The sequence below is a fragment of the Meles meles genome, chromosome 13, assembly GCF_922984935.1.
Source record: "Meles meles chromosome 13, mMelMel3.1 paternal haplotype, whole genome shotgun sequence".
Lineage (NCBI taxonomy): Eukaryota > Metazoa > Chordata > Mammalia > Carnivora > Mustelidae > Meles > Meles meles.
In genome coordinates this window covers 5,171,463-5,195,196 of record NC_060078.1, presented here as the reverse complement: position 1 = coordinate 5,195,196, position 23,734 = coordinate 5,171,463, and the positions used below count along the sequence as shown (strand labels likewise).

General features: G+C 43.3%; 1 protein-coding gene across 7 annotated transcripts in view; it reads left to right on the top strand.

The window, feature by feature from the left end:
• The first annotated feature begins 700 nt into the window (after nucleotides 1–700).
• Nucleotides 701–23,734, top strand: part of TARBP1 (TAR (HIV-1) RNA binding protein 1) — an 84,953-nt gene continuing 61,919 nt past the window's right edge. For all 7 annotated transcript variants that reach the window (XR_006821190.1, XR_006821191.1, XM_046026276.1 and 4 more), the window contains exons 1-10: nucleotides 701–1,677; nucleotides 5,404–5,501; nucleotides 6,873–6,942; nucleotides 8,756–8,904; nucleotides 10,051–10,103; nucleotides 11,739–11,836; nucleotides 14,583–14,718; nucleotides 15,327–15,423; nucleotides 16,771–16,860; nucleotides 22,226–22,367. Coding sequence is in view for 5 of the 7 variants with exons in the window: in XM_046026276.1 (XP_045882232.1) it covers nucleotides 738–1,677; nucleotides 5,404–5,501; nucleotides 6,873–6,942; nucleotides 8,756–8,904; nucleotides 10,051–10,103; nucleotides 11,739–11,836; nucleotides 14,583–14,718; nucleotides 15,327–15,423; nucleotides 16,771–16,860; nucleotides 22,226–22,367 (1,873 nt within the window). In the remaining 2 variants the exon portion in view is untranslated. The remainder of the gene's footprint in view (nucleotides 1,678–5,403; nucleotides 5,502–6,872; nucleotides 6,943–8,755; nucleotides 8,905–10,050; nucleotides 10,104–11,738; nucleotides 11,837–14,582; nucleotides 14,719–15,326; nucleotides 15,424–16,770; nucleotides 16,861–22,225; nucleotides 22,368–23,734) is intronic.

The following is a 23,734-nucleotide window of genomic DNA, read 5'->3' as shown; positions in this document are numbered from 1 at the left end:
GCCAAGAAAACCCATGTCACAGATTCAGTTTGCCTGGGAACCAAACCAGTAAGATCCATGCTAATGCGAGTCTTTGTTTTTGTCTGTAGCAGTAGATGGTCAGTTTTTGAGATCGCACAGGGGAACACAGCACTGTGTACAAACATCTGCATGCTACAGTCAGCTTTGGACACTGACTGCAAAGGCCGGGGTGGGCCTCTTTTTTTCAGCCCTGCTTGTCCCTAACACATAGATAAAGTACTTTCCAGGGCCTCTGAACCATTCTCACGTTTTCGGGTTTTTTGTTTTGGTTTGTTTGTTTGTTTGTTTGTTTGCAAGTGTCCGGAATCCATTTCAGACCCACTGTGTCTTTGTTGGGGGAGGGTGGGGGCAGCCTGTGCCTTTTTGGAAAATAAGCTTCTAAGTGGCTGAGAGCTGCCCTCAGGTGTACCTCTGGCCTGAGGTTTCAGGAACACCTGTTTGATTTAGGCCCCGGCAGGCCAATCTCCAATTAGGAACCCGTGGAGCTGGAGCACGTACTACAGCATCTTTTAGCGAGAGGCACTTTTCTTCCAAAAAACAGTGAGGGCGGGGCGAGGGGGACCCGCTGCAGGCGGTGTACCTGACTGGCGGAGCGGGACCGGGGCGGGGCTGCAGCCCCCTCCCAGCGGGCGCCCGGGCGCCGCGCACGCGCACGCAGTCGCGCAGCCCGCCCCTCGTTTGGGCGCCGGGTGGCCGCCGCGGGGCGCGCGCGGCAAATGGAGCGGGTACTCGCGGAAACGCTGCTGTCGCAGAGCCGGGACCCTCGAGTCCTGCTCAGGGCGCTGTGCCGCGGGGAGGCGTCCGCGGAGCGCGTGGAGACGCTGCGCTTCCTGCTGCAGCGCCTCGAGGACGCGGAGGAGTGCGGTGGCGGCGGGGGTGCGGGCGCGCTCCCGGAGGCGGCGCGCGAGGTCGCCGCCGGGTACCTGGTGCCGCTGCTGCGGGGCCTGCGCGGGCGCCCCGCGGGCGGCCCGGACCCCGACCTACCGGCCCGGGACCGCCGGCGCGTGCTGAGGGCCGCGACCGCCGCCTTGCGCTCGTGCGCCCGCCTCTCCGGGGGCCCGCAGCTGGCGGCCGCCCTGGCGGAGGAAGCGCTGCGCGACCTCGCGGCGAGGGGGCCCGCGGCCGGCGCGGAGGCGGCGGTGGAGGTGCTGGCGGCGGTCGGGCCCTGCCTGCGGCCCCGCGAGGATGGGCCGCTCCTGGAGCGGGTGGCGCAGGCCGCCGTCGCCTTGGCGCTGGGCGCCGACGGGGACCGGGACGAGGCCGGACCGGCGGAGGACGCGGCGGCGCTGGCGGCCGGGAGGCTGCTGCCGGCGCTGGGCCAGTGCGGCGGGGCGGCGCTGCGGGCCGTCTGGGCCGGGCTGGTCGCGGCCGGGGCGCCCTCGGGGCCGGGCCGCGTGGGGCCGCAGCTGCTGGTGCTGAGCGCCTTGGCCGAGAGGCTGCTGCCCGAGCCCGGCGCCGACCGCGGCCCCCGAGCGGGCGAGGAGGACGACCTCGACGCGCGGCGCTGCGGGCGCTTCTGGAGGACGGTGCAGGCGGGACTGGCGCGGGCCCCGGACGCGCTAACGCGCAAGCGGGCGCGCTACCTGCTGCAGAGGGCGGTGGAGGTGTCGGCGGAGCGCGGCGCGCCCTGCGCCTGTGGCCCCCGGGAAGGAACTGGTACTGCCCTCCCCGCTTCCGTCCCAGCCCCCTTGGCCTTCTGGGTGGGTGGGTAAAGGGCTCTTGCTTCCGAAACCAGCTCTCCGCTCTCCGTGCCTGTGTGTGTCCGGTAACCCTAAAGCCTGGAAACCTTGGGAACCTCACCTCGGGGTGTTCTCCAAGCGACACTAATTTTGGCAGCTGCGAACAGTCCGCGCTTCCTCACCTTTCTGACCCAGAGCGGGGCGCGGCCCTGAGCCGGGGGAATGGTTAGGAACGTGGCTGAGTCCGAGCAGGGTTTGACAGCCCCAATCTGAGCCATCTCAGGGTAGGTCTCAGCTCAGAAGGAGAAAGGGCTCGCGTCCATCAAGTTGAAAGATCAGTGGATTGGGTTGTGCACGGTACAGTTCTACCCTAGGAACCATCACACTCCGGAACTTTCCCTTGGTAGTTCTCTTTGTAAAATGTTTGGTCCTTAAGTCGTCCTTTGGAGGGTGTTTTTGCTATTGATTTAATAGTGTGAGTCCGATTTTAAGTAATTTTTTTTTTTAAACCTTTTGAGACTATGCTTCCTACTCCTTGATGACAAAACAAGAGTGGCCGGACTACCAAGGACTCCTTTCAGTGTGGTACTTACTGTGGATTGGTTTGTTCGCTGAAATGCGTGAAAGTGCCCGTCAGTCATCTGTCTGAGCTGTCCAAGACCAAGATAGAATGATTCAAAATTGTCCCCTTAGAGGGGCGCCTGGCTGGCTCAGTGGGTTAAGCCTCTGCCTTCAGCTCAGGTCCTGGTCTCAGGGTGCTGGGATCGAGTCCCGCATCGGGCTCTCTGCCTACTTGTGATCTCTCTCTCTGTCAAATAAAATCTTAAGAAAAGAAAAAAAATTGTTCCCATAGAAAATTTCTGCCTGTTCAGCTGTACCCACTCTTTCTGGTAAGGGTTTTTTTTTGTTTGGTTGAAGTTGGGAGTAGATCTTCATGTTTGTCTAAAACGTTGGTAAATATTTTGGCAGTCCACAAAGTAGTGATCATCCAAGGAGAGTTTTCACCGGAGAACACTTTTTAAATGATCAAAATTGAAGTCACTTATTTTAAAGAGTCATTCTGCAGAGTTTTAAAGATGAGCAGTGGTCTCTGCTTCCTGCCCCCTCAGAGAGCGACCACTTGTACCTCTTTTAGCTGATTATTTTGGACTCATCTCTGTGTCTTCCAGTAATCTCGGTAAATCAACATCATTTGCCACGGTTACACTTCAGTTAAATGTAAGTTCAATGTTTACAAAGTTATGACTGAAAATGTTCACAGGTGACCCATGTAGTAAATTATGATTTTTCCCTCTTCCTGCAGGTTTTTCCCGGGGTTCTAGGCTGTCAAAGTAGCCCACACCTTGCCTTGAAAAAATTCAACAGACATTCATTGGGTTCTTTTTTTCTTTTTTTTTTTTTAAAGATTTTATTTTAGATCGAGAGAGAGAGCGTGAGCAGGGGGAGGGGGAGAGAATCGGACTCCGCACTGAGCACGTGGGGCTCGATCCCACGACCCTAAGATCATGACCTGAGCGGAACCCAAGAGACAGACACTTAACCAACTGCACCACCCAGGTGCCCCTGCTTGTTTTGTTTTGTTTTTAAACATTTTTGGTGACCACCTCTTCTTCCTGCTCTTGGCCAGAGATAAATTGAGTTTGAGTGTCTTGTGTGTTTTTAGAGGCCTTCTGCCCTGTGGAGCTCGCATCCCCTGGAGGCATTATTGTCTCAGGTGTCGGGGTTTAGGACTGTGTGTCCAGCCTTTTTTCTCTTTGTCCGTAAGGCAGGAATGTTCTTCTGTAGCTTTCTCTATCCTAAGTGGAAACTGAGACCAAGCTTGTCTAACTGCCTTTGTTTTCCCGTCACATTTATTTATGGTTCGATGGAGGTGGGGGTGGAATTCTAGCTTAGAAGACATTTCGATTCAGAATTTCGAAGGCACCGATCTATTATCTTAGGAGCTCAAGCTTCTGGTGTTGCTGTCGATGAAACCGTTCCGAATCGTGTTTTTGTTTGTACATGTTTCATTTCTTCTGCATGGAAGTTAGTGGGGACCGTGTGCCTTCATTCTCAAGTTTCACAGTTTTGGTACCTGTCAGTTTTCATCCTTGCCCTAGGCATTCGGTAGACCTGGTGAGTCCGGAAATCATGATCTTCAGTTCTGAGAAATTTTCCTGAATTACTTTCTTTGCTCCCTTCCTTTCTGCTTTCGGTTCTCTTGTTGGTTATTGAAGTTCCTGGACTGGTTATCAAAGCATCTTTTCTGTCCTGTTTCCAATGATTTTGTCTCTTGGTTCTAGTTCCTGAGTGACTCCCTCAACTTTATTTCCAGTCCTTTCTTTGAGTTTCTGGGTTTTTCTATCAAATTTTTATTCTCATGTGATCTTTTTTGTTTTTATCGTGTTCCCTTATTAATCGTATCCTGTTCTTACGACAACGTGAGGTTTTCTTCCTCTGGCATATTTTTGTTCTCTCCAGATTTCCTCTGTTTTGGTCTTGATCTTTATGTGGCTGTTTCCCCAGATGGCTGGTGATCTTAGATACCTGTTTATATTTAAGACTAAGGAACCAGTGGGGGGCCTGTGTGGCTTAATCGGTTGAGCTTCATCTCTTGGTTTCTGCTCAGGTCATGAAACTAGAGTCGTGGGTTTGGGCCCTGCCTTGGGCTCCACACTTGGCCAGGAGTTGGCTTGAGGATTTCTCTTCCTCTCCCTCTGCCCTCCTGCTCGCTCGTGAGCTCTTTCTCTTTCTCTCAAATCTTTAGTTAAAAAAAATGAATAAGGAACCCTAAATCCGAACCCATAAGTGGTGCTTGCTGACCGTGAACTTCACGGCAGGGTGATCTGGCCGAGCCCCACAGTACTGGGTAATCTCTGATAGTAGTATTTTCACGTCTTTCTTCTTGGGCTGGCCAGATTCCATGGAGACCTTCCATCTGTTGCTGCATAGTGAAGACCAGACCAGCATCCTGGCACCTGAGGGGCTCCGGTGGTGGAAGGGGCAAGTAGAAGGGGTGGGGGTCTCAGCATCCAAGGTGCATACATGTTCACTTACTCTCGACCCTAGTAGGGTCCAATGCATCTCAATCTAGAGACCCACAATTTTACCTTCTCCAGAGAATAAATTCCAGGCTTTTTCATGCTCAGAGCACAGGAAAGGGCACTGATGATCTGTTTCTTAACACACCAAACAAAATTCTTTTTAGTTTAGCCTTGCTTTCCCCCTCCACTTACAAGTAACTTTTGTTCCTTAGGTCTGGAGAGCTGAGTTCAAGTGTAAATTGGGTTTTTTTCTTGGTTTTCCATGTGCCACCTTATAGTCACTTTTCCTGAGTGTGCTTGGTTTTTCTCTGATCTTCAAACTAAGTTTCACTGGTGGTGTTGGCTTCTGGGTTTTTGCCGTTCTGGGTTTTTGCCTTTGAAAAATCCTTGACTATTATTGTGAGGTTCTAAGGAGAGAAAATGGGGTTTAAGTGTTCAAATCCGTGACTCTTGCCAAGAACTCTAAAATAGTAATCTTAATTAAAAGGAAAAAAAACAAAACAAAAACCTTTTAAGATTCTTGTTAGCACAAGCCTACTATCTAGGCTTTGATACAGGGATGCGCTCCATTATTAGAGGATATAGTATTGGCTAATAGTGGCATTATTTTTAAAATGTCATTAAGAAACCTATGAAATCTACAAAAGAAGGAACTAATTTTCCTTTTTAAACCCTGTCAGGCCCAAGTCTGTTTTGGTGGTCTGAGAAGAAGAAAGATGAGCTGCTAAAGTTTTGGGAAAACTATATTTTAATTATGGAAACTCTAGAAGGAAATCAGGTAAGTGTTTTCATATTTTATCAGATCCTCTGTAGATGGAATTTTAATTTTTTTCAAATAGTCTGTAAAGGCAGTGCAGAAAGATCAATTTGGATAAAGCATAATAAGATACAAATATACTTTGTTTTCTGGAATAAATATAAGTTAAAACTGAATGTTAACTCAGGAATTAAAGCATACTTTTAATTGACTTAAATTGTCACTCAGAGAGTTTTAGTCTTCCTTGTTCTGCCCTTGACATTTACTTCTGAAGTGTTAGTTTTTAGTTTCTCAACGTTATGAATAATCTTCAAAGAAATACAGACTTAGGAAAATGTTACTTAAGGCAATTTGAGGTAAATTGTTAAGTAAATAATTGCCCTTTAATTTTGTAGGCCTGCCTGCCTTCTTTCTTCCTTCTTTCCTCTTTCCTTCCTGTTTTAGTTCTTAGAGCTGCGTGTACTGGTCCTACAGTAAGTGGGAACGTGAAAAATCATTTTCAGTTAACTTTGAATTAGTTTTTGTAGAATGTTTAAGTTGAGCTCAGTCTCTTAAGGTGACTAAGCTAGTACAGTGGTTCTCAACCTTCAACATTCCTTCAACATTACCTACCTGGCTTGTTAAAGTACAGATCGCTGCGTCTGATCCTCAGAGTTTCTGATTCAGGAAGTCTGGGGGCCGGGCCGGGAAGTCAGGTGTTTCACCAGTTCCCAGATGATGCCTCTGCCGCTGGGGGAATCACTCCTGGAGACCCAGGGTGGTGCAGGGCCTCCCGTTCTGTCAGCTGCAGGCCTCGGAGGGTCTGGCGGTCCTGGTACTCACTGTTAGCTATCACCCCCAGCGTCCAGGCCTTGGTCATGGACTGGAAGAATTCCTCACTTATAAATGTGCGTGAGGAATAAAGAAAGCATTTCCAAATTCAAATATACTTTTACAGTTTTCCTTTATCAGTAGATACAGAAGACCTCTATAATCTATGTAGAAACTCTAATTTGCCTCCATTTGCCTCCAGCAGTCTGGCCCTACTCTATACGTGTGACCTCGAGCATCCCTTGAGTGCCTCGAGAGAATGTTTTTTTGCTCTCTTTGTCATCTGTTGGTATTGTCAGCCCTGCCTATTTCCCAGGGCAGTTGAGGATTACGTGACATAACGCTTTATGATAACTGTACCAATGTGACGTTCCTGTCACCATATCCTGTTCATTAGCTTTGCCACACTCAGCCTCGTAGCCAGAATTCATAGGATATAAAAACCAGAAGAATCAGGCACCTTCAACAGTAGTAGGGCTACTGTTGTACAATAGATAAAAATAAGTTTCATCTGAATTTTTAAAGTTTATCTTAATTTTTAAAGGTTTTTAGTTCATATTTTTTTTTTGTTTTTGTTTTCAGATCCACGTTATCAAGCCAGTTTTACCAAAGCTAAACAGTCTGTTTGAATATGCGGTGTCGGAGGAAAACGGTAATGGCTACTTGTATTTTGATTTGTATAATGTTTATAGCTTCTTTTCCTCCTTGATTTTATAAATAACTCTTACCACATTATAGAAAATCTGGAAAAACCTTCAAAGTGTAGCAGGAGATACGCATCTGCTGCCACCAAGAGAGCAGCTGTTCACGTTCCAGATTCACGCCTTCTGGACTGTCGAGCAGTGTGTCCAGAGGCGTTTACCTGTGTCCTGAAGTGGCCTTTGAGAACATATCTTTAAACGACAGTTTTCCGTAATTTAGCGATACGGTTAATTTTGTAAACTTCTGATCACCGAGCATTTGAAACGTACAGAAGGGGAGGAATACGTAAAGCGAGCCCCACCGCCCAGCTTCAGCAGGGACCAGCCCATGGCCGGCCTGTGCCTCGACCCTCTGTACCCTCCCCCACCCCCTCTGCCCGCCATTGATCCTGAAGCACACCCCCACCCCCACAGCAGACCCTGTTGTCTGAAGTCATTCGAGTGTGCACCCTTCGCAGATGAGGGCTCTTTAGGAATGTTTTGATGATGGTATAGTCTACATTTTTCATGATGGCTCTTTGGTATTATATATTAACTGCTCTCCATTCTTATTTTCTGTCTGTTTCATTATTCATTACTTTTTTGGGATTTCAGTTACTATTCTGTATCTTGGACTTCTTAGGAAGATTCCAAGATACAATTTTAAGTGTGGTTGTTAAGCCTTTAATCAGTCCTGCGTTTGGGAGCTTCTTGGGAGAAACAGAAAGAAACTGGAGCTTCCTACCATTGTTTCATGAGACTGGGCTTGTATCAACAAAACAGCTAAATGCAGTTTTGTGCGTTTGGTTTGCGTCTGAATGATGACCTGCTGCACTGTTGTGTTTACCCACGAGGATTAACCGGGGTAAATGGGTTTCAGTGCGAGTCCAGATAATTATAGCTTTAATAGTTTGACCCCTCCGGAGTTGAGCTTTCCCCAGTCAGTCCTGTAGTTGTTTTCTGATACAGTGGGATTTTTCACAGACTCTGTCGTCCCCTGGGGCTAGAATTTAATTGAATCCTGTTGTGACTTCACTTATGCATTTACTAGTAAAATGATTCTCTTATTACCACGTTTTGCCCACGGCTCTTGGCAAAACAAATCAAATAGCAGTGACAGGTTTGGAAAAACTGCCGTCGCCAAAGCATTGAACAAGCAAGCATCTTGGTGTGAATGACAAATAAAGGACCGGTTCGTTTCTAGAATGCCGTGAGTTAGAAATGCTGAGTAATTTTTTTCTAGAAGAATTAAAAGATGCTTCAAAAGAGCTAAGAAAATACGTCTGGGGTACATATTTATTCCCTTCTGGGTTTTTCCCCCCCATTCATTTATATATTTAGTGGAGATTCACTTAGGGTCCAGGATATGCTAAGTGCTAGGGATAAAGGGGAGAGATAGATTTACTGTTTTTCACTTAATTTTTGTCTCTTTTCCATGAAAAAAAGAAGTGGTAACGATAAGTTCTAGGAAGGTACCAAATAAGGGATGGAAATGGATATACAGGGAGCGGGGCCGTCGGGGCCGGCCCACCTCAGGAGGGGGTGCGGAGCTGAGACTACAGCGTGTAAGAGAGCCCTGAGCTGGGGACAGCTCGGCCAGGCCGAGGACCCGAAGGCCCAGCGTGGCCCAGGGTGGTGGCGTTGGCCTCGTTCTCACGGTCGCTTCATGCCTCGTTCAGATTTTTTTCCAAGAGTATGAGGATCCAGTGAAGGGTTTTAAGCAGAGGAGCGACAGTTTCACATTTCCGTGGGATCGTGTCAGCATCGCGTGGTCTGTCTCCACAGGGTGCTGGCTCTTTCACCCCTCCTGGCACATGTGCATTTATAAAAGAATGTTCGAAAGTGAGAATAAAATCCTGACCAAAGAAGGTGTCATCCATTTTTTGGAGCTGTATGAAACAAAGAGCCTTCCATTTGCACCAGAGTTTTCTGAGGTAATGATAGCCTTTTTCTTCCCCCTTGCTCCCTTTGTCAAGAGATGAGAGATGGGCGCGCCCAGGTGGCTCAGTGGGTTAAAGCCTCTGCCTTCAGCTCAGGTCACAGCCTCAAGGTCCAGAGATCCAGCCCCGCATCGGGCTCTCTGCTCAGCAGGGAGCCTGCTTCCTCCTCTCTCTCTGCCTGCCTCTCTGCCTAGTTGTGATCTTTCTCTCGGTCAGGTAAATCAATGGAATCTTTAAAAAAACAAAAAACACAAAACACATGGTCTATGTTTTTAAAAAAAAAAAAAAGATAAGAGGTAAAGACATTTGTTGGATCGTCATGTTCTTCAAAAAAATCTCTATGAGGGCGTTCTCAGAGCAAGTGAGCTTTTAGAGACGAGCAGAATGGTGCTGTTTTCAGGGTGCCGGGTCTCTGAGTCGTCGCTGTTGGTGTGGTGGTGCCGCTCCCCCGGTTCTGAGCCAGCGACTATCGTCAGCTCCTGTGTTAAGCAGACATTGCCTTTGAGCCGGATTCATGAGCGTCTCTACTTGCATTTGTCAGAAATCACACTGAGACTTGAGAATTACCGCTGGGGTTTTAAGTCTTGGTGCGCCACTGAGTCATGTGACCACCGGGGTGGGGACACTTACCCTCAGAGGTGCCCGGGAACCCTTCCTAAATGACGACCTGCTGCCCTGTTCTGAGATGCATCGTTTTCCACGCCCTCCTGCCTTTCCAGTATTTCCTGTACACTTGCTTTTTTGATCCAATACCTTGTCATATTTTTGAAGATAGAATTTTTCCCCATTTTGTTTTCCAGACACAAGGGCTTACGTTTTCTCTTGAGTATCTCTTTTGTTTTTCCGTGTCACTGTGCTTTTTTCCCTCTGTGTATTTCTCCTTTGGGCCCCTTTCTCCTTGCTGGCCCTCTCTGATCTCTCTTCCTCAGTTTCCATCAGGTGGGAAGGTTCTGCACGTACTTGGTTGTGGCAGTGGAATTCAGGTCCCCTCCACGATGAGCCCTAGTTCACCTGTAGTGGAAGAGATCAGCTTTGCTCAGAACAGCTCGTCTGCAGGCCTGTTGATAGACATCTAAGGCAAGCCGACTTCCCAAAGTTGCAGCTGTAACTGAACGTCAATTACATTTTTTTTTTTTTTAGTTTATTATTGGACCATTAATGGATGCACTTTCGGAGAGCTCTCTGTATAGCAGGTAAGCAAACGTGTTATCCGGCAGCCACGTAGTAATACGTTCTCGATACAGAAACGTCACGTGTTCATGAAATATGACTGGGCTGTTAGTGCATTTGGTACATGACATGTGTACCGAATTGACATTCAGCTTTTTCTTACTATGAAGTCCCTTCTGTGTGTGTTAGTCTTCTTGCTCTCCTTCTATTTGTTGTATCACGCGTTCCTTCTTTTTTTGTTTTGGTTTTCTTTCTTACCTTGAACCTTCCACGTTTGGGGTTTATGGAAAGCATATCTCGCCAAGCTCACTTTCTTCCTCTTGGAAATTGTGGTGACTTTGGCTGACCAACGTTCTAAACATTCCCCCCCCCCTTTTTTTTTAAACTTTTTGTTTTGACTTAAAGAAAACTCGTGAGGATAATACCTAGAATCCCCATGTATTTCATCCATGTTCCCCCGATGTCACCACGTCACCCCGATGTCACCACGTCACCATGTCTGTTTAATCGCTCTTTCTCCCCCCATGGGTGCACATTGGTTTCCCAGCCACGTGAAAACCCACAAGTTCACTTCCGTGCGTCCGATTCCAGTCCAGTGCCGCAGGGCTCACTAACCTTGCCCTTTCCCAACTGACAGAGGCTGCCGTGATTGTAAATATGTCACTTCCTGCCCCTTCTCTGCAGGCAGTTAGACAGGGAGGATGGTCGTACCAACAGCCTCGCTTTCTGAGCCTTCTCCATGCTCTCGAATTACACCTTCAGAACGGTCCCCTGTCTCTGAACTTCAGGGATCTTTTGGACCCTGATGAACTAAATGTATACGTGCAAGTCTTCGGTTCAGTATCTCTAAACAGACAAGTCCCCCTCCCCCCACTGCCAGTTCCTTTAAAACTTTTAGTTTGTGCTAAGTTATACTAATATTTGATCCTATTTAATGAATATCAAAAGAGCATAGCAACACTTGATTGGCCAATTAGTTTTCAAATAGCTCATTACTATCGAAGAGTTCCGTGAAGCAGTTAGACAGCTGGAGAGCAGTAAAACCTACTCGGTGCCTCTCAAGGAGGCGACAGACACATTTATTATGAAATGCCTTCAGTTTCCTCGCACTCTAATGTGTTCAATTAACAGATAATGTTCCTGGTGGAACCATATAGCAGGAGAAAACATGACTTTAGTAGACGTTGACAATTAAATGTTCTTGCAGAAGTCATTAATTATTCAGATGTGTTTTTCTATGAATAAAATTTCTTTTATTTAATAAAGATTTTAAATCGTTGGATTATATGTTGGAAACAGTAAAATACAATTGAAAATGATCACTTTTAGACTTTTTTATGCTATTTTAGCAAGTATTTAGCAATGATGCTATTTTAGCAAGATTCATAGTGTGTGTCAGGGAAAGTATCATAAAAAGGAAATCCACGTCTACTTAGTATGTTATGATACTAACTCATGTCTGTTCTCCTAGAAGATCCTGATGTTTTTGTATTCAGAAGGATGTTCAGAATTTCACTGATAAATAAAATGCAGGTTTAGAAAAAGATGATCTGATTGTTGTTGAAAGACTTTTGAGCCATAGTTCACTTAGTTTCAGTATGCCTACTTGTAAATTTTAAATATTTGTTGTTGTTTTTTTTTCCCTCATTTGTCTATAGGTCCCCAGGCCAGCTGATAGGAAGTGGTTCTCCACTGGGATTGAAATTACAGAAGTTTTTAGTCACTTATGTTTCTCTTCTTCCAGAAGAAATAAAGAGTATGTGTCAGTAAAAAGTTTTTTTAATTTATTAGCTTTAAAACTTTCAGTATATCGGTGATAAGCACTATCCTATGACTATTATAATCAGTACTGTCAAAATAGTTTTCTTTTTCTGGAGTAGACGTATTTTGTCAGAATCATACAGGTGTTCATGGTAGTTCGGTACAGCTTTTACCTTTACACATAACGCATATTGCCAGTATTGGCTCGAGTGTGGAAGTCATTTTAGAACGTGTGCTGCTGTTGGCCATCTTTTCTAGTTTTCTCTATTCGCTTCCCCAAAATTAGTAAAACTGGTTGAAGAAAGAGTGACCTGGGTTCAGGAAAAAGTTGCAAACAGAATATCCATTGGGGCAAAACTGCCCCACTATAGACAGGAACTTGACAGGTAGAAGAAAAATACTCCTGCTTTACGTAGAACTTGTATCTTAGAAATACCCACTTCTTTGGATTGGTGATTTACCTTCCTTTCTGGTGAGTTAAGTTGGTAAGCAGAGAGCAACGCCAGTGTTATTTTGTTAGTTGAGCAGCAGAAGGATGTAACTCTACTTCCTGGGTCCTTTCTTCATTCATGGCTTTGTGGTTTATAAAGCGACCCTGGGTATGAAACAGGCACACATTTCCTTTTGTATTTTGTCTGCAAATAGGGTGAAACCATGACCAACGGTAATGTCTGCTCAGAAGTCAGGGATAAAAAAAGCAAAAAGATGATCTGTGTATCCCAACTTTAGGTTTCTAGAAAATTGGCTCATTCGATTACTTTAAAAAAAAAATTAGTTCATGGAGAAGGTTCTCTCAGAAGTTCTGTAGTTTGCCAGAAGACAGAAGTGTATGCAGTCTGGGGATTGCTTTGCTGACCATGTTGGCCCATCCCAGGTCAGCAGTGGGAAAGAGGGAGGGTGCTGGGAGCGCCCCGAGGGTATGGGTGCCTGCTGTCCTTGGCCATGGCCAGCATGCAGTGGACGCTTGTAGGTGTGTTGAACAAATGTGAAATGGAAGCGTGGCCATCCTCATCTTCCCTGTGCCATGAGTGAGGCGTTAGGCAAAGTGGAACTTAATTAGTCCAACAGAAGAGAAGGCAAGTATGGTATTTACTCAGTTTTTTACTTAGTAGATTTTTCAGTCAGCAGTTTCCAGTGAGTATCTTAAAATGTTCTGTGCTAGGTATTTGGAAGATATAAAATATATTTTATAGGTAAAGTATAAAATAACTACATGATATAAAATATTGTTTTATAAACAAAATAAAACACAAGCTCCTTTCAGGAGCTTCCAAGGATTTCTTGAGTCATTCTACAGTGATGATCAGAGGAAACAGACATTTCACTAATTACGTGACTTGAGGGTCTTTAAGAAATCACTTTCTAGCAGAGAAGACAGAACAGAGAACCTTACCTTGGTATCTCAAGATGGAAAATTAGTGACTAGATCCGGGGTGAGTAAGAAATGGCATATGAGAAAGATCTTATGTTACTGTATGCAGATACGAGAGGCCATCTATCATCAGTAATTCTTACCCTGTTTTTTTTCACCTCTCCCAACAGAGGACTGGTTTCTAACAGAAAAAATTGATCTTACACTTTAAACTTTTTCTTTTTTTAATAGCTGCATGGTTATCAGAATCTCTGCAATATAGTAGAGTATTTATTTCATGGGACTGGGATTGAAATAGCACTTTTTTTCCCCAACAGGTTTGTTGAGCTAGAATTCACAGACCACAAAACTAGTCCTTTTAAAGTGTTTCTTTCATTGGTTTTTAGTGCATTCACTAAGTTCTATGACCATCACCACTAACTCCAGAATATTTTCATCACTCCCAGAAAGAAAATTTTTATCACCCATCACCAATCCCTTTCCATTCTCCCTTCCCACCAGCTTCTGTCAGCCACTAATCTCCTTCCTCTACAGAGTTGCTGATTCTAGACATTTCCTGTAAATGGAATCCTAGAATAGGTGGCCTTTTAATTTATGTCTGGTTCATCAGCCGTGAATGAGTCATCCAGTAAGGACCCGTGTTTGAGTATTTCGTTCCTTTTTATGGTTGGATAATACTCTACAGATATCACACATTTTATTTGTCTGTTAGCAGTTGGTAGACTTCTGGAAAATACTACTGTGAATATTCATGTACAGGTTTTTGTGTGAACACATGCTTTCTGTTCTCTTGAGTGTATGCCTAGGAGTGCAGTTGTTGGCTCTGATGGTAGTTCTCGGTGTAACCGTTTTCTACACCGGCCGAGCCGTCTTGCGTTCCACCAGCCGCGTACGAGAGTCGGTTTCTCTCTCCGTGCCAGCACTTGTTAGTGTCTGTGCTTTTGGCGAGAGCGGTCCTCGTGGATGTGAAGTTCTGTCTCATTACTATTTTTTTTTTTTATTTAAATTCAGTTAGCCAGCATATAGTACCTCATCAGTTTTTGGTGTAGTGTTCAGGGATTCATGAGTTGCGTGTGACACCCAGCGCTCATCACCACACCTGCCCTTCTTAATGCCCATCACCCCAGTCCCCCACCCACCGCCCCTCCAGCAACCCTCAGCTTGTTTCCCGGAGCCCAGAGTCTCTCCTGGTTTGTCTCCCTCTCTGATTTCTTCCTGTTCCGTTTTCCCTCCCTTCCCCGATGATCCTCTGTGCTACTTCTTAGGTTCCACCTATGGTTTTCGATTTGCATTTCATACCTGCTGATGGTGCCCAGCAGCTTTCCGTGAGATTTTGGCAACAGTGACATTTTAAAACCTTCTCTTTCAGGTGGTTTCCTATTAAAGTTTATTCAGAAGATGACAAGCAGACATTGGTGTGCCATTCCCATTTTGTTTCTGTCTAAGGCTTTGGCAAATGTCCCAAGATGTAAAGCCCTGGGTGTGGAAGGGCTTCTTGCTCTCAGGTACTCTGCTCCGTGTTCACACACGTTCGTATGTTCACACAGGCTCGTCTGCAGTAACTTTCTGTCAGCAAGTTTTGTTTTTCCCTCTGCTTTAGCGTATAGTGAGTGGTTTTAGTTAATTATGGGCATTGGGATGTGAGCTTGCTCTTTTGAGCTCGTAATTTTATGTTAAGAAGTAAAAAGTTGACTTATATGGTTGAACTTACTTTGTTTTATGAATTAACTAATTTCAGTATGTGCCACAATACATGCTATTGGATTTTGATCATCTTAAGACCAGGCCAGTGAGGTTTTTTTACATTGCATCGATATGCAGAAAACTAGAGATCAAATATCAAACAGTAATAATGATTGCAAAGTATTTCAAAAAATGTAAAACTCTTACTTTAATAGTATCTTTATTTACAGTTTTTTGGAAGAGATGTATTTCATATTAAAATCGAGCTCTGCCAGAGAGACCTTAAGGAAATAATAGCTTTGAAGGTGCACCGGCAGGGACTCTCTACATTGGGAGTTGTAGAGACTCTAGATGAGCTTGTCAGTATTTACAAGTTACCAGAACTGTGTTTGGGAACATGGAAGTGCACGTTTCTGTTTTCTGACGTCAGGGGCGTCCTGCAGCGCACGATGATCACCCACCAGATCCTGCTGAGAGGGGCCGCGCAGTGCTATCTTCTCCAGACAGCCATGAATTTAGTAGATGTGGTAAGTTTGTCTTTTACTCAGGATACTTCAGTTTACGAGTCTTTCTCCATGGGTAAGTGTGCAAAAACGTGTCAGCGGAGCAGGTCTGTGACGCTGTCACTAGAAAGCCCTGCCCGTTCCAGGCTAGAGGCCTGGAGCGTGGGTGTCGGGAGGGCTCCCCCTGTGCTGACTCGGGAGAGTGATGGACTGTGCCCGGTGTGTACACGAATGGTGTGGTTTACGCTGACACCTGCTTTCTTTCTCGGAGTCTGGACTCTTGGTGGGCGCTCAGCAGGGGTGCCCGTATACACCCTCCCAGTAAGAACCCTGAGCGGTGGGTCTGTAACCAGCTTCCCTGGTATACAACAGTTCACACGTTGGGACAGCTTGTTGCTGGCGGAATTAAACCTGTCTTGGGCGACTCCCCTGGGACAGGACCCTTGGAAGCTTTTGCCTGATTTCCTCTATACTTTTTCTACACATCTTACCCCAAAATTGGTCTTCAAGAAGTCTGCAGTATTTTTTTGTTTTTTTACAGATCCCCTTTGCTACTATTGCTGAGAATAGGGGTCAGCAAACTTCTGTGAAAGGCCACAAAAGTCCTTTTTTAAGTTCATGGTTTCTGTTATAATTACTTAAAAGCTGCCATGGACAGTTTATAAATAAAGTAGCTAAAATAAGCTAAAACTTTATTTACAAAATAGCTGAGTGTTTTGCAGACACCTGGCCTAGAGCAAGGTATCTTAATTCAAGATGTACAGCCTTAAGGGAATGAAAAGACTTCTGTGGTTTTCAGAAGGCCGGGGGTCATTTTCATGGCTTTGAAAGTAAGCTTCACTTTTTTGACTTAAGTAACTTATCAAATGTGTTTGTTTTTGCTTTTAGACTCTGACCATCTTATCTCTAAGACAGTAATTTTTTTTTTTTTAAAGATTTCATTTATCTATTTGACAGAGAGATCACAAGTAGGCAGAGAGGCAGGCAGAGAGAGAGGAGGAAGCAGGCTCCCTGCTGAGCAGAGAGCCCGACTTGGGGCTCAATCCCAGAACTTCGGGATCACGATCTGAGCCAAAGGCAGAGGCCCCAATCCACTGAGCCACCCAGGCACCCCTAAGACAGTAATCTTGGTCATAAGGAACAAAGACTTAGAAAATAATCTTTCACTTTATGTAGTAATATATTGATTGCTTGTAGTCAATATCTTTTCTAAAGTCGAATTTTTTTTAAAAGCTTTCTTTTGATTTAACTAATAATATTCTACTGTAAGTGGTATGTTAACTTTTACAGTGATTTCATTTTATTAAAAATGTTTAAAGGAGTCATTTTTTTAAACTACTCTTACACCGTCCCTCTCTTCCTCCCATATAGGAGAAGGTGACCCTTTCAGATGTTTCAACTTTTCTCATGTCACTGAGACAAGAGGAGTCCTTAGGACGAGGAACCTCATTGTGGACAGAGGTGAGATGGAAAATAATAATAATGTCTTTGAAAAGTCATAAAAAATTGTTTTCTAACTGAACTCACTAGTCACTTATATAAAATATAATGATGGCTTTGTTACCTACCAGCAGAGGTTTTTAAATATTGTGTATTTGCTTTGAGTGAACTTAAGTAATCATGCTGCTAAGAATCTTATGGGGAGACCGGACAGTGTTTGGGATAGAGACAGATTTAGAAGAGAAAGGAAGCGCTCCTGGGCAGATTGCAAATCTGGATGAGATGGATCAGGAGTGAGGAAGACGTTAGACTCAGAAACAATGACACGGACCCCTCTTGCTGTTTTTTTCTGTCTGTCCATGGCACTTCATCTGCCCAGTTCCCCGAGTCTGACATTTTGGTAATTGCTGATTCTTCCTGACTTTATGCATCAAACCTATCATGAAATCCTACACGTCCTTCCTCTTCTGCAGCCAGCGCTCTCATGGAGACCTGCGACAGTGCTGTAGGCCCCCTGGCCTCACAGGGCTTCTCTTCTGTGTGGGGTCGCCAAGGGTCTGCGTCCTCCTCTCTGGAGCTCTGGTCACGCTATTCCTGTTGGCTCTTACCCCTCGCAGAGCTGGTTGGATCCCAGTCTGTCTGCTGCAGGTTCTGTGGTTTTTGAGGACAGGGAGCTTTTTAAAAAAGGAATTCTATTTCTCCACTGCTTAAGAGATCACAGAGGGCAGGGATGTGATTATTTCTTTTAGAAGTCAAGTCCGGGGGGCGCCTGGGTGGCTCAGTGGGTTGGGGCCTCTGCCTTTGGCTTGGGTCATGATCTCAGGGTCCTGGGATCGAGCCCCGCATTGGGCTCTCTGCTTGGTAGGGAGCCTGCTTCCCCCTCTCTGCCTGCCTCTCTGCCTACTTATGATCTCTCTCTGTCAAGTAAATAAATAAAATCTTTAAAAAAACAAAACTAAACTAAAAAACCCAGAAGGCAAGTCCATCTGTGGATGCACAGAGGGAAACGAGAAATCAGCTTGAACCGTGTTAAGATAATTCAGGTGGGAAATCATAAGGGCATAGAGTAGGGTAATAGAGGGAATGAAGACAAAGAAAATTGGGGTCTTTAAAAATGAGAATTCGATTTTCTTAATCATAATGCGTCTAATTAGGTGGAATCTGAAAAATAGAGAACCATATGAAGAAAATAAAAACCACCTGTGATGTCTACAATCAAACTAAATCCAGATTTTTGGGGCTTAATTATAAAGTTTTTCAGTATACATATTCTCAGTCTTGCTTTCTCACTATGTAGGCTTACATTTAAAGTGATAGATCGACATGTATGATTTTCTAAACAGAGTAACAGTTATACTGTTTTGAATTTTATTTTTCATCTTCACATACATTTGAACATTTGAACATGTTGCTAACTCTCCACTATGTAATATTTAAACATTCAGTTGATGAAACATTTTAGAATTTATATAATCCGTTCCTTTTGTTGGACATTTGTCTCAAATCTTACCATTTCATCTGGAAATACGTGCTGCTAAAAGATAAGGACTTTGAAAGGGCCTAAATAGGCTCTTATCACACCTACAAATGTTAACGATCATTTCTTGATTTCAAATATTTGGTGTTTAAATTGCTCCAGATGTCCAATAAGTGTGTTTGTTCTTTGCGTTTTGTTCATGTATTTGGCTTTAAGTATTCAGATGAGGCCTGTCATTGCATTGACAGGTCTAGTTTGCAAGTTGTGTTTAATCTATCTGGAATTTATTCTGGTGTGTGGCATGAGCTGTGAGGTGTCCTTGAGAAAGTGCACGTGGCGATGTTTCAGACGATGCTTGGTCCCCACCAAGTGTAAGCACACTCTGCCATTACGGTCTTTCCCCCTCGACAGCCAGATGTTGTCTTATTGTTGGTCAGCAGCCCCCCTAGATTTCCTAACTTGTTCTCCTGATTTTCTCTTTTCTCTAATTCAGTAACTTGTTTTCATGTTTTTCCTTCTTTTTAATTTTCTCTTGCTATGTTTGCTTATCTCTTTATGTCTTCCTTGTTTGCAAACTATTTATTGGACACCTTGTACACCGCAGGCTCTGAGCTGAGTTTTGGGAATATAAGGTCAGCAAGATAAACATGTCCACCGTCTTCGGGAAGCTTACATCTGGTGGTTCATAGCTGAACCCAAACTTTAATTCTTTGGTTTAAAAATAGAAGCAAATATATATATCCCCTAGTGTAGACTTGGCTATAGAGTCTAACTTGTAGTGTAGTAGTGTTCTCATTATTGTGTAAATCTCTATGTGTTGAATCATGTAAGATCATTGATATTCAGTCCCTTTTAACCCGAGGAAATGGCAATTTCATCTAGCTCTAGCTAAGTAAGTTTGTAAATTAACAGACTTTATTTTTCAGAGCAGTTTTAGGTTCACAGAAAAACTGGACAGAAAGTACAGAGTTCCCACACACCTCCTCACCGCCCCCTCCAACCCTCTGTTATTAAAATCTTGTACTAATAATTGATGAGCTGATATTGATACATGATAATTAAGTAATGTCCATAGTTTACATTTGAGTTCACTCTTTTTGTTGTATATTCTATGGACTTTGACAAACATATAATAACATGTACTCACCATTATAATATCACACTAGTTGGTTTCACTGCCCTGAAAATCCCCCGTGTTCCACCATTGTGTCCGTCTCTTCTCTCATGCCACACCTGCCCCCCAGCCCTTGGCAACCCCTGATGTTTTCTCTGTGTCTTTTGCCTTCTCTGTGGTTTTGCCTTTTCCAGGATGTGGTATAGTTGGAATCTTACACTATGAAGCCTTTTTGGATGAACGTCTTTCGCTAAGAAATATACATTTTAGGTTCTTCCACGGCTTTTCATGGCCTGATAGTTCATGTCTTTTTATCCCTGAATAACATCCCATTGTCTGATGTACCACTGTTCATTTACCTCCTGAAGGACATCTTGGTTGTTTTTAAATTCTATCAATTATGAATAAGCTATAAACATGCACATGTGGGTTCTTGTATGGACATAAACTTCCAACTCATTTGAATAAATACTAAGGGGCACAGTTCCTGGATTAGATGTTAAGAAAATTTTCAGTTTTTTAAGGAGCTACCAAATTGTCTTCCAAAGTGAGAGGACCATTTTGCATTCCCACAGCAGTGAAGGAGTGTTCCTGTTGCCCCGTGTCCTTGTCAGCTTTTGGTGCTATCCGTGGTGTGGATTTAGCCGTCCTGCAAGGTGTGTAGTGGTAGCTTGTTTTTGTTTTTTTTTTTTTAAGATTTTATTTATTTATTTGACAGAGAGAGATCACAAGCAGGCAGAGAGAGAGGAGGAAGCAGGCTCCCTGCTGAGCAGAGAGCCCGATGCGATGCGGGACTAGATCCCAGGACCCTGAGATCATGACCTGAGCCTAAGGCAGCAGCTTAATCCACTGAGCCACCCAGGCGCCTCGGTAGCTTGTTTTAATTTGCAATTCTGTAGGGACCTGTGACATTGAGCATCTTTTCATATGCTGTTTGCTCTTTGTATATCTTCTTTGGTGAGGTGTTTGTTTTTATCTTTTGCCCATTTTTAAAAATCAGATTGAATGTTTTCTTAATGTTAAGTTTTAAGAGTTTTCTGTATATTTAGGAGACCAGTCCTTTTCCAGATATGTGTCTTTTACAAATATTTCCCCCCAGTCTGTGGTATCTTCTCATTGTCTTGGCAGAATGCAAATAAACTTTTGAGATTTGCATTTTAATGGAAAATCAAGGGAACCTGTCTCCCAGAGACTGCAAGGTAGATGCCATTTTAAACCATAATTCTGACATGAAAACTCTTTGGAGAGAAAACATTCTGAATCCTGTGACATATTTGATAGAAGCAGCAAGTGTGAATTTGTGTTTACTTGTCAGTTTTGTTATAATAGGACAGTGCTTGTGGGAAATGCAAGATTTGTAAAATGTCATGCATTTCATAGCAATAGTTAAGAAATGCAGTGTGGCAAGTTTGACAGAAATACAAAGAAAAAGTCTATCCTGTCAAAAGATCAGTCTCCTGGCTGACCTCACTGTTAGATTTTACAACGACCCGACTCGGTAAAGACCTACACGGAGCAGCTTCCTTACCGTTACTGAACTGCTCGTTCGTTGGCAGCGATGGGACGTCAGTTTTAGTCTTGACAGATTAGTTTGTTCGGCAGGTTTGTCTCTGGTCAAGTGATACATTATTGTCTCCTTGTATGTAATTTTGGTGAACCCTAATGCAAGGAATACTTTTTTAAAAAATTCTTACTTTTTAGAAAGACTTACTTCATAGTTATTTACTTCGTATTTAAATTCATATGTTGAGGGGCGCCTGGGTGGCTCAGTGGGTTAAAGCCTCTGCCTTCGGCTCAGGTCATGATCCCAGGGTCCTGGGATCAAGCCCAGCATGGGGCTCTCTGCTCAGCAGGGAGCCTGTTTCCTCCTCTCTCTCTGCCTGCCTCTCTACCTACTTGTGATCTCTGTCTGTCAAATAAATAAAATCTTAAAAAAAAAATAAATTCATATGTTGAATTTGTAAGGAGATATGCTACTAAAAAACTGAGAACATAATTCGATTTCAAAACAAAATTCACAACTACTTGTAATCAAAGATGAATTCTGTGACTTTTAGTTTTGCAAATCTTTTAAAAAAGATAATGAAGAAGGACTAGTATTCCTCTTTTAAGTTAATATGTTTTAAAAAATGCACATGTGATAGAAAGTACACTTGTGAGTAGGGTAGGGACTGTGATTATAACTTATACAAAAACAAACATGTCCTTGTTTTAGTATAGGAAGCAGGAATGAATTGCAATTTAATTTTAATTTACAGTTGTAATTTGGTTTACATAATGTGTCATTTTTCACAGAGATGTTCTTTAGAAAAGCTTACCAAAATGTGCACTATATATTAGGTACTTTAAAAATTCTTGCCTGTAAATGAAGTTTATACGTTCATGTATAGATATGCACACACGTATGCATACGGATACACATTTTTTTTTTGTCTGCACTCGCTGTAAAATTTAATCGTGACTAAATGTCCTATTACTTTGTTGTGTTGAAATTTTTTTAAAAAAAGATTTTATTTATTTGCGGGGGGGGGAGGGCATGATCAGGGGGAGGGACGGAGGGACAAGCACACTCCTCGCTGAGTAGGAGCCTGTCCCGGGACTCGATCCCAGGACCTTGAGACCATGACCTGAGCTGAAGTCAGATGCTTATGTGACTGAGCCACCCAGGCGCCCCTGTTGTGTTTAGATATTTAAATTCAGTTTATTGTGGACGAAAGAAAATTGGCTTAGGGAAATCAGAAACCCTTTGCTCAGTTAGGTTTTTAAAATAAAGCAATGACTCTTTTCTTTCCTAGCTCTGTGATTGGCTGCGAGTTAATGAAAGCTGTTTTGGACAAGCCTCAGCCTGCAGTCCCACTGGACTTCCCGAGACACCATCTTTAAATGCTTACGTGAAGAACCTAGTTCATGAGTATATTACGTCACCTGCTTGGGAAAGTAAGTCTGAAGTCATTTATATGATTCACATCACCAAATTACTTCCAAAGAACTTTTAACTAGTTTTTCCAATCCAGACATAAGCTTAACCAAACATGTACCGACTTACTGATCCCAAACTCGTACTTTCAGCCCAATAATGTAAAGAAACGGAATGTGAAAACACGTTTCCTCACTTATACTTTATCTGGTCTAGGACGTGAGATCTTAAACTCCTTCTGTATGTTTTAAGAAACTAGTAAGTTTCTTACTAAGAATTGGACAGAGACAAACTGTTTCGATAATTATTGAATCTTCACAGGCTCGACACTGCTGATGTGTTCTTAAAGCCTCTGTAAGTGAAAGTATTTGTAGATAAATCACTGCATCTTTTGTGTGTTTGTTTTCAAAACATCACATGTGGTGTGAACTCATGTGAAAAGTAGTTTCAGAGAAAAATTACATTTGAAAGGATGGATTTGTTTTTTCTTTTTACCAGATACTCAGTCAAGATCATTTTCCAGCTTCTTTAGGGAACTGGGTAAGACCACACTGAGGGAAGAACTATTAGCAGCTTCATTAATTAGGGCTTGTTTTGCATTTCTAATGCTGCTGCTTCTTTAAAGTCCTTAGTTGATAATTTGGGTAAATTGCAGCTTTGAATATAACATGTCTTAAACTTCCTGGCTTTGTCTCAGACCGAGTCATTTTCATGTACTGATTTCTCTAATCTGATCCTAGAATAGGCTTTAAATGATCAGATCAAATTATTCTTCTGAAATACATGAGTTTATCTGTTTTTCCTTCTTAGAACATTTCTCTTTCATGTTTTATTCCCCCTCTAATAAATTCTCTGTGCTGTTACTTGGGAGGATTCTTTTGTTAGGCCTATAAAAGTAAATAAATTTTCATCCCTACTAGACTAAACATACATTAAAGTCCCTAAAATGTCTTCAGAACTTGTTTTATTAATTCAGAGTATATAACAGCATCAGAGCTGAGTAAATATTCAAAATCATACGAAACAATATTTTTAGAATTTTTCTGTAATATTTCTAGGACTTAAAATACACGGTTTAATAGGCTATTCTAAATTTTTTAAAAACTTAAAACTTGATTTTAGGTGCAAAAGAGGTGTTTATGTGTGTGTTAATATTTTTGTTTGACTTTTAATGCCCTTGGCCGAGTGCCTTTATAAAGTTTAATTAGCAATTACTGGGGCAGTTTTCAGAGCAAGTTAATAAGTTCCAAAACAAACAAAATTCAGCTTGAGTTTCTGAACATGAAAGTACTATTTAGTTTTGTTCTTATATAGGGACTTACTGGCCAAACACTATTTTCAATCAGGTTCTACATTTAAAGTAGCTTTTTCTCTGGGTTTTGGCATA